Consider the following 13268-nt stretch of genomic DNA (forward strand, 5'->3'; position numbering starts at 1 on the left):
GGAACTGTGTCAGATAGTACAGGAGGCTCCTGTCACTCCTGGAAAGAAGGAAGCTGTTGTCTTATGCAGCCAGAACACACCTTTTTGGGAAAGGTTGAGTGGCCTGTCCAGATGGCATTGTGTAGGATCCTTGCTACGATTATAAGTGTTGATAAGACCCCCATCTTAAGGGGGTTGGAAGAGACCTCTGGAGATCATCTAATCCAACACCCCTGCCAGAGCAGGTTCACCTAGAGCATGTTACACAGGATGCATGAGGTCTTGGGTGACAGGTTGGACTTGATGATCTTTGAGGTCTTTTCCAACCTTGTTGATTCTATGACATCTAGGTGGGCTTTGAATGACTTCAGAGATGGAGACTCCACCATCTCTGTGGGCAGCCTGTTCTGGTGCTCTACCTTTCTCAGTGTGAGGAAGTTCCTCCCCAGTTAGGCATAAGGATCTCAAGAGTAGATTTTCACTCGAGCCTTCAGCCTAATCTTTGATATATGGTTTTGGCTTCTTTTTCCTTCCTAGGACCAGAAAGCTCTGCTGGAGAGCATCCAGCTTCTCCAGCAGCTGGCACATCACCAGGCACACCTCAGAGATCTCCCTCGCAAAACTCTCATCGACATCCTGTCTGAGGTACAGCCACAGCGGGTGGGGAGGTGGGAGGAGAGAGGATTTTGCTTTGGGCCCTGCTTTTTTCCTTAGTTTGTTCATAGTTGAAAGTTAAAGGTGAGGTGTGGAAGAGTGAATTTAAACTGTGGGAGCTCTTTTCTGTGTTTGTGGGCAAATGCTTTTATTGTGGGAAGGGTGCTCTGGTTTAGCCTGGTGTGATTTCATCATGGATAAACCCACAGTCTTTGCTTTCCCCTTTGACTTGCTTGGGTGGCATGCTCTTCTGAAGAGAAGTACACTGAAAACTCAGGACCTTCCTTTTTATGCATCATGCCTGGGCCTAAGGTTGACTTTTGGGCTGTTGGGAACCAAAGGATATAGAGGCATGGAATGAAAGAATTCAGTATGTAGTAAACAAGGGAATTTGTTTATGTTCTTCTTTTATGTAGACATTGTTTGTAGATGTGAAGACTAACAATGCTAAACAGTGTTCTGTGTGGAAACGTGCTGTCACTTAGTCTTGATGTTGGGCTTCAATTTTGAGTTAATAAAGCAATTTTTGTGCTTTTCTTGTTTTATTGATGAGAACATTGCATCCAGCTTTCTGTAAAGCCACTGAATAGATGTTTACTGGCAAATCCTGTAGCAACAAGCAACTTCTTTCTAGGAAATGCAATTAGAAGCTAATTCAAGAGTGGTTCCTCCTCCCTGGGCTGCAGGGCTGTACAGAGAGGAGCAGTGGGACAGCAAGAGAACAATTGCAGCTGGAGTCAGTTGACCAGAATTGCTATCTAATGACAACCTATTGTCCTACCCCACATGGTTAAGCACCTGGGGACTGTGTGGCAGCACTGGACACATCCATTATTTATTTTTGAATGTGTCACCATAAAGCCTAGTTCTGAAGTTTCCAGAACACTGTAATATTTTCATTAACTGCCCTACAGTGCAGGTATTTGAATATACTGTACAGCAAGTTAGTAAAATGCCATCAGCTGTTTCTCATATGCTCCCACCTTTATTCCTGTCTAGGTTCCTGAAACTGTGTTTCAGGAGGTCCTATTTGGCATCCTGCAAAGTGACCTGGCTTCAGCCTTCACATCTCCAGAGAACCTGCACCTTTTGCTTGTGGGCATACAGAAATTCCCTGGGGTTATGAAACCTAAAAATCTGAAGAAGCTGTTTGGCTCACCTACTGTTGTAAATAAGGAGAATATTCCCAGGTAAGGCCTTAAATAAGGAGCACTAAATGCAACATTCTCTTGGCTAACAGTGAGAGAAATGTGGCTTTCATTCTGATAACTGCCTGCATTTGCCAGTGCAGCTACTGGGAAGGGTTAGGCACTGATTGTTGTGCATGCTCCTAAATGATCGCTCTGGCATTTCTCCCAAAAGAGAGAGCCTGCAGTGCTCAGGAAACTTTCTTCAGAAGGATGAATTTGGCCTTCAGCAGTCACCTTCCAGGCTAGATCTCTTGCATTGCTTCTTTTCTTCTAGACTTGTAGAGCTTCTGCAAAGTGCTGCCAAGGCTGAGAAGAAGGACAAGAAATTGCCCAGTGTAGGGTTTGATTTGCTGCAAGTTTCATTGAAGGAAGATGCCTTTGAACTGTTCTGGAGAGAAGGTGTGGAGAATGGGCTATTGAAAGAGAAATCAGGACCTGTGAGGTTTGTTTCCACATGCATTGTTTGTTTCCACATACATTGTTTGTTTTCCATGTTACCCTTCTGTTTCTTCTTCCCACCCTTTCTTCTACCCTGTATTAGGATGGTCCATGTGATTTCTCCTGAACAGTGTGGGAATGCTTGCTTTTTGTTACTGGGGTATTCATGAGAAGCTTTATAGGGAGCCTAAATGCAGGAGTTGATAAGGTTTCTCTTAGAATTGTGGCATATCACGAATCTGATCTTTAAATTAACTAGGGCAGCACATAAAGGTGATGCACCTTGCTGGGCATAAAGGTGTCTTGAATACATAGTTTGCTCCTGCAAGACTTACCAGAGGAACTCTACTGTCTATTTCTCTCCAAGTGGTTGAAAAGGAGAGTCATTTGGCTTTGTGTGGTTAGAGAAGGACAGCTCCTGAGTAAACAACCCTTGCTTCTGAAATTTGTCTCTAATACTTAGGCTTGATGCTTTGGACTGAATTGCAATACCTGGATGTGTTTGGATTCTCTCATGTTAAGTAGGATATGGCTGTGGCTATCAACATTTTTACAGTAGCCATTTCAGCCATTTTCCCAGCTCTAGAACTAGTCCTTTGGAGGACTAAGTTAGCTGTTTGAGATTCATGCTTTAGAAAAATGATGCAAGATTTGGAATACAAATCTGTGAGTGTTTTGAGTGGGGCATGGTTCAGTTTGGATCATAGCAAGGCAGCCTGTGGTCAGGTTTAAACCTTCCTTAGATCAAGAGTTTAAAAGTTGTTGGCATGCACCTACAAGAAATTTTCTTAGTGTATTACATCAGAATCACAGTGAAAAGAAACTTTATTCCAAGCCTGAGCAATGGAAGTTTTGTTTTACCTCTTGGTTAAGGCTGAAAACACCCTTTGAATGCTCAGGAGTGTTGCTTCTTTAGCCCAGTTTCCTGCAGGAATGAGGCTGATGCTGTCTGTTCAATAACTCCTGAGCCCACTGGGCAATTTTGGTCAAATTTGACAGCAAGTTACTATCAAAACTAAGTACATTGGTGTAATCAAAATCTAAGTTTATATTAGGCCTGTGGAAATATAATGTCTGAGGAGAAGAGATCCAGAAAGTGAGCTGAAGGAGGAACTGCTGGTGAGGACTCATCTGTCTCTAGACAGCTGATGACCTGCTGCAGCCAGAAGAAAAGCTTTGGGCAGTGGGATTTTTGAACAGAGGATCCATGGAATTTTGCCTTCTGCTTTCCTGCATGCTCCATGTAGCCTGCCCCTTCACTTCTCTGTCTCACCTTTGTGTATGGCTCTACTGCTGTGCCTCTACCTGAGGGAATCTTCTTTGTTTCCCCTCAGTTACATGTGCTACCGCTTGCTGGGCCGTGCTCTGCCCTTGCTGTCTCTGGATCAGCTACAGATGGTTCTGAAAGGGAAGGTGATGCAGCACTATGGAGAGCATGTGGTGACATCTCAGGTAGGTCTGAAAGTACTTGTGCTCAGGGCCAAAGACCCTGTCCTGAGCAGAAGTCCTCTCCAGCCCCACTTCTAGTTTCATGTTGTACAAAAAAAGTTCATTTTCCACCTTGGACTCTTGCTAGAAGCAAGGTTATGATGTGACCACTGGTTGGGTATAGACTGTGTTTAATCATCATTGCCCATCATTGTGGCTCTGAGCAACCTGATCTAGTGTGAGGGGTCCCTGCCCATGGCAGGGAGGTTGGAACTAGATGATCCTTGAGGTCCCTTCCAACCCTAACAATTCTGTGATCTGTGTATTTTTCAGTCAGACTTATTTAAGGGGTTTGAGATTGTTCATCCCTGACCCACCTGCTTTCACTGATGTTGCTCAGAAAGCTCTAATGATGGGGGGAAGCAGAGGGAGGGCAGCCCTCAGCACATTGACACTGTCATATGTCACCCTTTAACAGTCCTTTTGATTTTGTGTGTCTAGAAGCAGCTTTTTGTCTGTCATTGTGCTGGCTGTTGCATGAACATTTGAAGGCAAAGAGAAAAAGGGACAACTCATGCTTTTGTTTATGTTGGTGCTTGTTTCAGTAAACACATCTGAGCTTTAAGCACGAATTTTAGTTGGGAATTGGATTTTGGAGCTCCTCTTCCTCCTTCCCTCTTGAGAAGCCAGCATACAACACAACCCTGCAATAAAGGGACAAAGAATAAAATTAATGTACTTCCTGCAGTCAAATCTGTAAAGTGACTCAGTGTGTGGTCCCTAACCTGCTTGTTTGTGTTTTTCAGCTTCCAGATCGATTTAAGTTTGCTCCAGAGATGGAAGGATATGTAGATGAGTTTCTGAGCAGCTGTGATGACCTGGAGAGGCAGCTGGCAGTCATTATTGGCTTTTCTACTCTCACCAATCAAGGCTATCCAGTGTTTTCCAGCTCTTCCAGAGTAGTCAAACACCTGCAGCCAGTGGCATTGCAAAAATATGTTGAGTGGCTCAAGGACATGTTCCTCAGGCCAGACCTTGACTGCTGCTTGGACTTCTCAAGTAACCGGCAGAAGCAGAGCCAGGAAGGTGTGAACATGTGAGTGTCCAGCTGGTGCTGCTGCTTCTTTCTGGTTTGTGTGAAGTCTGGTTTGGACAGCCAAGATTTACTGGTTCCTTCTCCATGAGCTGACCATTTGTCACCTGTCCTCTTTCCCAGGAGGTTTAGCCCTAGCATGCAGCTGTGGCCAAGAGGGCCAATGGCATCCTGGCCTATATCAGGAACAGTGTGGCCAGCAGGAGAAGGGAGCTCATTGTGCCCCTGTACTCAGCACTGCTTAGGCCAAACCTTAAGTCCTGTGTCTAGTTCTGGGCCCCTCAGTTTAGGAAGGATGTTGAATTGCTGGAACGTGTCCAGAGAAGGGCAACAAAGCTGGGGAGGGGTTTGGAGCACAGCCCTGTGAAGAGAGATTGAGGGAGCTGGGGTTGCTTAGCCTGGAGGAGAGGAGGCTCAGGGGAGACCTTCTTGTTCTCTACAACTCCCTGAAGGGAGGTTGTAGCCAGGTGGGGGTTGGTCTCTTCTCCCAGGCAACCAGCACCAAGAGGACACAGTCTCAAGCTGTGCCAGGGGAGGTTTAGACTGGATGTTAGGAAGAAGTTCTTCACAGAAAGAGAGATTGGCCATTGGAATGTGCTGCCCAGGGAGGTGGTGGAGTCACCATCACTGGAAGTGTTTAAAAAGAAACTGGATGAGGCAGTTGGTGCCATGGTTTAGTTGATTAGATGGTGTTGGGTGATAGGTTGGATTTGATGATCTCAAAGGTCTTTTCCAGCCTGGTTAATTCTAATTCTATTCATTTTTTTGCTGGGACAAAATTCAATTCTGCAAATAGGAACAGGCAGAGTGAAGCAGCCAGCCTGACCAAAGCAGAATCCTGTTCTGTTCTAGCCCTGATACTGCAGCCAACCTGACCAAAGCAGAATCCTATTACCCTGTTCTTTTAGCCCTGCTACTGTTTGACAGAAATGTCCAGTACCTTCCTTTTCCACTACAGACTCTCAGGTCTTTGTAGGAGTTGTGCATCTCTTTCACCTGGCTATTAAACTGGCCTGGTGTGCTTTCGTCTCCTTGGCCCACAGCAAAGCATCCACTCCCACGTCTCAGGAGTAAATACTTCTTGATGGGCATCTGTAACAATTTCCAGCTAGGAAAACTTCCCAAGAGAAACCTCTATCTTTGGTGCTACTGCTCACTGAATACCTACAGCTTGGCACTCTGGGTTACCTGTGGGAGCCTTTGCCAAAGGAGATATTAAAAGAGTTGTCATAGAATCGTAGAATCAATAAGGTTGGAAAAGACCTCAGGGATCATCAAGTCCAACCTCTCACCCAACACCTCATGACTACTGAACCATGGCACCAAGTGCCATGTCCAGTCCTCCCTTGAGCACCTCCAAGGATGGTAACTCTACCACCTCCCTGGGCAGCACATTCCAATGGCTAACAACTCTCTCTGTGAAGAGCTTTCTCCTCATCTCCAGCCTAAACCTCCCCTGGGGCAGCTTGAGGCTATGTCCTCTTATTCTGGTGCTGGTTGCCTGGGAGAAGAGAGCAAACCCCACAGGGCTACAACCTCCCTTCAGGTAGTTGTAGAGAGCAAAGCAGTCAAAGCAGAGTGTCTGTGTGACTTGTCCACATAGGACCTCACTTGCTGACTGCTGCAGTTCTTGAAGTGCTCTTTGCTAAACTGCAGAACCTCTGTGGAGTCTTCTGCATGGCAAAAAGCAAACCTGGGAAGCCAATCTCTGTCTTTAGGTACCTGTTGCTTTCTCACTTATGTAGCTTTGCCATCTTTAGTGTAAAGCTTCTGGGAAAAAAGCTTCTGAGTACCTGGGAATCACCTCTAGCTGCAGTGGGTAGTGTGGGGTTTTGGGGCTGGTTTTGGTGATGGCATTCAAAGTACTGATGATGTCCTCTGCCTCTTTGGAAGAGCACAGCGTAAGATTGGTAGATTAAGGAAATGGATCATCCACCGACTCGTCAGCGTCATTGAGTGTCCAACAGAAAAAGAAGAGAGCCTTGTGATGGACATTGCCAGGTGGGAATGATTTAAAGGCTTAACACCATGTGGCTTTGGAGGAATTCTGGTTAGCTGTATGAGCAGTGCTCTAGGTAACTGTCCCCATGACACAAGGCAAATTCAGTAGTGGAAATACTCCATACCATACATGAAGAGACTAAGTTCTGGTCTCAAAACAACTTCTGTAGATGTGGGCAAACTTTTTATCATCAGTAGTTCAGGCACTTGAGATCAACTCAGTCCCATTTCTTTTCAGTGAATTTTAGGTTCTTGGTTATCTGGACTGACTGGAGATGTTCCTTGGGGTTCTTGGTTATCTGGACTGACTGGAGATGTTCCTTGGGGTTCTTGGCTATCTGGACTGACTGGAGATGTTCCTTGGGGTTCTTGGTTATCTGGACTGACTGGAGATGTTCCTTGGGGTTCTTGGCTATCTGGACTGACTGGAGATGTTCCTTGTCAACTTTGCATCAGATCTTAGTAAGAATTTATCTGCCTGTTTAAAAGTCTTTGAGATATGACCCAGATCTGACAGTCTGAGTATTGCATTGTGTAGCCTCTAATGTTGGCACTTCACTTTTGTGAAGTCCTGAGCATGCTTCTCTCTTCTTTACCCTGTGTACCTTGAGGAAAAGGTCTTATTGTAAATAGTGACTCTCTTCAGTGCTTGGACTTCCTTGAATAAAAATGTGGTGGATATGTAGCCCTGTTTAGTTTGCCCTCAGGGGCTGGTTTTGCTTTGTTACGACCAACCTGAGTTTGTGTTTTGGTTTTTGTTTTTCTCATTTTTATCCACTTTAGGTTTTGCTTCTTCCATGCTTTCTTTAAGACTAAGAAAAAAACTTCCCAGATATGTGAGGCAAATGTCCTTCTATCACAGCCCCTGGATGAGCAGACTTATTCAGCCATAGAGAACTACTTCTTTGGGTAAGGATTTTGGCTGCATGCTTTAAGCTTGGAAGTGTCTCTCTTTTCTTTTCTTTCATTTTTTCCCCCCTGAGGATAAGATTAACTTGTGAATTGCAAGGCAAGAGGTCTGGGATTGTGAACTACTTTTGACTCTAGGACAAGGGAATGGCAGATTTTAAAGCAGATCCTCCTGACTCTTTTTCTCTGCAGGTTACTTCAGACTTTAAACACCTTGACTGTTTTGGGGGATACACCAAAGGCTGCAGCCCTGAGGGAGAAACACGTCCATGGTGTGACTGCAGATGGGAAGCTGTGGATCTTTCTCCTTGTTGAGTATGCTAACAAGCTGCTCTCCAGTGACCATATCAAACCTCTGAAGCCTTTTACCAAGGGACAGAGGGATATCTGGGAGAGGTGAGAGGATTGGGAAGGTGGGTGATGGGCTGGTGAGATGAGGAAGGTGGAAAAGCCCTAATCTTAGTCCTCCTTTGGGCCAGTAAAAGAGAGACTGTATTCTATCATGCTCCTGCTGCTGTAGCAGAGCTGTTTCACAGGCAGTAGCAATTCTATTTCTTGCCTTTTGAGTCTCCTGCACCTGTGGCTGAGTTTCAGGATGCCTTTCTGGTTTTCATCACCCTGTTCTTTCTGTGTGCAGCTAAGTGCAGGTGGCTAAGTGCTCTCCTATTTTTGCTTGTAGTTCCTTTCCCAAACATGATTGTAGCTCTTCCACTCTTTTCTCCTAATACCTCTACTGAATTCTCAGACTCTTTTTTGGTGCTCTTTTCTGAGCTTGATTTTTTTTTTTTTCCCCTCTAAAGATCTATGCCATGGCTGTAGTTTTGGGAATTGATTTCTCTGTCCAAGTGCAGAGCTTTTATAAGCCCCACACAGTGAGATACTGTTACTGGATTATGATTGTGTACTGAACATTTGTCCAGCTTCAATAAATTAGATGTTAAGTGTAGAAAATGGTGCTGTAGGTTTGGCCATATTTTTTAGTCTGGTCATAAGAGAGGTTTTGCTGTTGTAAGTGTGGGAGAATCAAAAGGGTTTCTTTCTTCAGAACACTTCAGTCTGTGAGGAATCTGCAGAAGAAGGAAAATAAATCAGACAATGCCAAAGCTGTTACTTTCCAGCAGCTTCTGCTTTTAATGGCCATTTATCTTTTCAAGGTAAGACCTCTGAAGTATAGCTGGGTGGTGTAAAATGGGCTGACAGCTGGGCTTTCTGAACACTGAGCTGGAGAGCTGCTTTGTCTTCAGAGATCCAATCTTTCACAGCCTCTGGCTTCTGAAAAGGGCAACTTGCAGCTAATAAACTGTGATTCTTGCACTGACTGTAGGCGTCAGCTTACAGGGGGAAAAGCTTGACCTGATCATTAGTTTTGCTTTTTAGATTTGCTGAGTGGAGCAGTTTTTATTTAGCTTCATCTTTAATTCTGCACAGGGATTGTAGTAGCTGATTTTAATGTCTGTACCTGTTTAGAGAGGTCCTCAGTTTCTGAGTGTATTGCTTCTGTTGGTAGTGGGGAATTCAGAGAGGGTATTTACTGTCTGGTTGTGATCAAACAGAACCAGTCTGAAACAGTGGATGTGCTGAGTGACCTTCTGGACTGCACAGAGAGGGCATTCAGCAAAGAATCTAAGAAGAAAAAAACTGGTGAGTCCTTCCTGTGTTAAAAAAAGGGAATGGGGTTGGTAATGGTCTGCCAAAAGACAGAAGATGGCAGTTAGTGAAGCAGCCTGCATCACTTCTGGCTTGATGCATCCTCAGAAGGATCCCCCTTTCCTTCAGTCTCTTTCCTTGTCTTTCTGAAGCTCTTGTCTCTTGCTCCAGCCTTTTGTGTGCATCCTCAGTGGGTTGTGTTCCTGTGTGCCTCTTAGAGGACAGGTGGGCTTCAGAGCTGGACATTACCCAGATAAGCAGTGTCCAAGTGTTTTGAGTCCTTGTTCTTTGCTGGCCAGGAGCTTGGGGGCTATCTGGGCAAAGCTGTGGGCTCCCCTAACAGCCAGCAGTTCTGGGCAAACTAAATATGTCCTGTGTAGACACAGCCTGCTTGTTGTTTAGGCCAGTCCTCATCTGGGGCCTGTGGAGCTGGGTTGGGACTTTACCAGGAAAGAACTTGGCTTGGTCTTTTGACTTCCTCCCCACCTGTGGTCTTGTTGTTCTCCTTAAACCTCTATGTAAATTTGAGGGTACTGTGAAAGTGAAAGCTATACTTCTGTGGTGGCTTGGTTGTGTGTAGAGCAGGATTCCCAGACTTTTGGACTAATGGACATTTCAAATGCCAGCTCTTTCCCTGAGTTGCTGTGACTCCAGATTTCACTGGAAAGACCACAGGATGTATCTGCTTTTGCTGACTAGCTGCTGATGGCTTTAATGTGGCCAAGCAGGTGTTGCATGATTTGCAGAACTGCTCCTCCAAGTAATGATTTATGAATAGTTGGGTTTGCAGTGGCCTAAAGTCAATTTCAGGTGTGTTTCTCCCTCAGGTTAGTAGCCTTCCAATACAGCTTCAGTCCTGAGCTTCACACTTAATTACTTCTGGTCTGTGCTGCTTAATGAGTACTGCTGCTAGCTAGGGCTGTAGGTAATCTTTCTGTAGTCTCACATCAATATGCCAGTGCAGTGGTTTTGCCCCTTTCATCCTTTCTTTGTTCCTGTGCAGACAATGCAGAGCCAGGATGGGTTGAGGTGATGGTGGAAATCCTCCTCTCCCTCCTTGCCCAGCCCAGCCTGCTCATACGGCGGATTTCCAAGAGCATGTTTGTACAGATCTGCCCTAACCTGACCAAGAGGGGCCTGCAGCTGATTCTGGATGTAAGTAAGGCACCAGAGGGCATTGTACTGTTCTGCCCTGTCCCCAGTGGATGTATAGGCATGTCTCTATGTTGGGATTAAATAAAAGCCTCCTGGAAAGAAGTAAAAACCACTGAAGTAAGGTTTAGGTTGGCTATTAGAAGAAACTTCTCACTGAAAGGGTTCTCAAAGACTGCAAGAGGCTCCCCAGGGAGGTGCTTGAATACTTGTCCCTGGGGGTGTTGAAAGGACACAGAGATGTGGTGCTGAGGGACATGGTTTGGCACCAGACTTGGTGGAGTTAGATGCTGCCTGGACTCAATGATCTTAAAGGTCTTTTCCAGCCAAAATGATTGTATGATTCTATTAAATGTAGCTTACAGAGCGTTATTTTGGGGGTTTTCTTGGTTTGTTTTTATGGGAGGCTGAGGTCTGCTAACTTTAGGCTGTGTTCTTTGGTACTTTGTAGGCTGAAGAAATTTCTGAATCAGTTTGTGGATTTTATGCATGATTATAGGTGTTCAGGAGGGGACTGGAAGTGGCACTTTGTGCCATGGTTGAGTAGTCATGAGGTGTTGGGTGACAGGTTGGTATCTTCTTCAAATTTCCTGATGATGGACACAAATCAAAATGTGTGATGTCTCCTGCTTCTTCAGGTCTCTCCACCTCTTTTTTTTTCCTTACAGAAAGCACTTAGCATATTAACAAATGTGGGGAGGCATATTAACAAACCTGAGACAGAAAGCTGAATGCCTTCATTTACTACGTACCCCGCTGGCTTGCAGTGCCAAAATTCCTGCCTGTTGTACAGAAATGCACCAAAACATACCCCTAAAAGAACACAGACTCCTCTGGTTTTGGTTTTTTTTTTGCAGGTTCTTGATCCATACCAAGAGCAAGATGAAGAAAGTGCTGTTGTAGTGATGGAAGAATCAAGACAAAAGATGAAGTCTGCCCAGGACATGGTAATTGATGTGCTGTTACCACTGACAAGTACTGTGCAGATCTTCAGTGTTTAAGAAGTGTGTGTCTCCTGATCTGTGGCAATAGATGTAATTGCATTTCTCTGTCTTGAGGAAAATGGCTCTTGCTCTATCAAGATTCATTTTGAAAGGGCAGCACACAAGTGGCTTGATGGAAGTGCATTTTATTAGTCTCTTGGCTTGTGGGTGTGGCTGCTGGAGTGGATGACTTCTGAGAACAAGTGGCTGCGCCCTGAAATTAGCACAGGCCTCTTTTTTTGCAGCCACAGATTGAATTGGTGCTGTGACACACAGCCATCTGAATTCAAGAGCTCAGGGTTTAGGAACTGCAGATACTCCAGGTGCAAAACATGGCAAGCATTAGCAGATAGGAAAGTGAGATGGGGGCTGGTACCTCATGTGTTCCTTGCAGCCTTCTTTTTGATACTTATTTGATATTGGAGAAGTCTGTCTTATGTTCTGCTCTTCGCTCTTGTGAAGACCTACTGTCTCATCAGCTGAGATGCCTGTACTTGAGATGACTTCTGAGAACAAGTGGCTGCATCCTGAAATTAGCACAGGCCTCTTTTTTTTGCAGCCACAGATTGAACTGTTGCTGTGACACACAGCAGCTGAAGTCAAGAGCTCAGGTTTTAGTAACTGCAGATACTCCAGGTGACAAGCATTAGCAGATAGGAAAGTCAGAGGGGGGCTGGTACCTCATGTGTTCCTTGGAGCCTTCTTTTTGATACTTACTTGATATTGGAGAAGTCTGTCTTATGTTCTGCTCTTCGCTCTTGTGAAGACCTACTGTCTCATCAGCTGAGATGCCTGTACTTAAATCTGAGGGCTAGAAGCAAGGCTGTGGGGTGAGGGGAGGCTTGAGGCTTTTATTTCTGAACAGTGATACACCTGAGAACGAGGCAGGGCTGGAAGAGCAGCGTGGTCACAGGTGAACTTTTCTCCCTCAGGACGAGGAAGGAAGCGAGGACTCCTCAGATGAAGGAGACACTGAGGAGGAGAAGGACAGTGAGGATGAGGAAGAGGACGAAGAAGTCGACGATGATTTTCGCAGTCAGCTGATGAATGTTCTCCAGGCAGGCAGTGCAACGGTACAATTTTCACTGCCTGTCTTGATACAGATGCCAGGAGGTTTGGGGTGGTGGAAGACCATCTAATGCCTGTGTCCTGCCTGAGCCCAGGCAGTGCTGGCTCTGGCAGCCAGCTTTGTGTAGCGTTTGAAGCAGGGGATCAGGCTTCCCAAAGTCACTTGATCTTTTATTTATTGGTAGTGTGTCTCAAGTGCTTTTGTTTGTCCAATCTAGCTTCTATTCCTGCCTGTAATAAACAAGATTGACATGAACTAAGGTACTGAGGCATGGTTCCATGATGCCTGCATGGGCTGGCCTGTGTGGAGGAGTTTGATCTCTGTAGGCTGCTCAAGAGGCTTCTTGTAGCAGCAGTGAAGTGTGATTTAATGATTCCTATAAAGGCTACAGACATAGTAAGATATTAACCTCTTTACTGAAGGAGCAGCACAGAGAGCCTCAGTGCCAAAACATCAACATTTTCCCTCTCCCAGTCCTCTAGCCCTGTGTGTTAGTACTGTGCAGGCAGGATTACCTGGTAGGAAATACAAGCTAGATTTCTTGTTGATGGCCTGCATCAGAAATAGTGTGGCCAGCAGGAGCAGGGAAGTCATTGTGCCCCTGTACTCTGCACTGGTTAGGCCACATCTAGAGTCCTGTGTCCAGTTCTGGGCCACTCCATTTAAGAAGGAAATTGAGACACTTGAACGTGTCCAGAGAAGGGCAATGAGGCTGGGGAGAGGTC

At 45.4% G+C, this 13268-nt stretch overlaps 1 protein-coding gene across 1 annotated transcript in view; it reads left to right on the forward strand.

Moving 5' to 3' along the window:
• Positions 1 to 13268, forward strand: part of MYBBP1A (MYB binding protein 1a) — a 67184-nt gene that overhangs the window by 2616 nt on the left and 51300 nt on the right. Inside the window, exons 5-17 of the mRNA XM_054166382.1 lie at positions 517 to 624; positions 1633 to 1823; positions 2098 to 2265; positions 3596 to 3713; positions 4496 to 4785; positions 6676 to 6783; positions 7567 to 7692; positions 7885 to 8088; positions 8738 to 8846; positions 9246 to 9333; positions 10343 to 10494; positions 11349 to 11438; positions 12407 to 12547. Coding sequence (XP_054022357.1) covers positions 517 to 624; positions 1633 to 1823; positions 2098 to 2265; positions 3596 to 3713; positions 4496 to 4785; positions 6676 to 6783; positions 7567 to 7692; positions 7885 to 8088; positions 8738 to 8846; positions 9246 to 9333; positions 10343 to 10494; positions 11349 to 11438; positions 12407 to 12547 — 1893 coding nt within the window. The remainder of the gene's footprint in view (positions 1 to 516; positions 625 to 1632; positions 1824 to 2097; positions 2266 to 3595; positions 3714 to 4495; positions 4786 to 6675; positions 6784 to 7566; positions 7693 to 7884; positions 8089 to 8737; positions 8847 to 9245; positions 9334 to 10342; positions 10495 to 11348; positions 11439 to 12406; positions 12548 to 13268) is intronic.

The sequence above is a fragment of the Dryobates pubescens genome, chromosome 13 (genome assembly GCF_014839835.1).
Source record: "Dryobates pubescens isolate bDryPub1 chromosome 13, bDryPub1.pri, whole genome shotgun sequence".
Taxonomy (NCBI): domain Eukaryota; kingdom Metazoa; phylum Chordata; class Aves; order Piciformes; family Picidae; genus Dryobates; species Dryobates pubescens.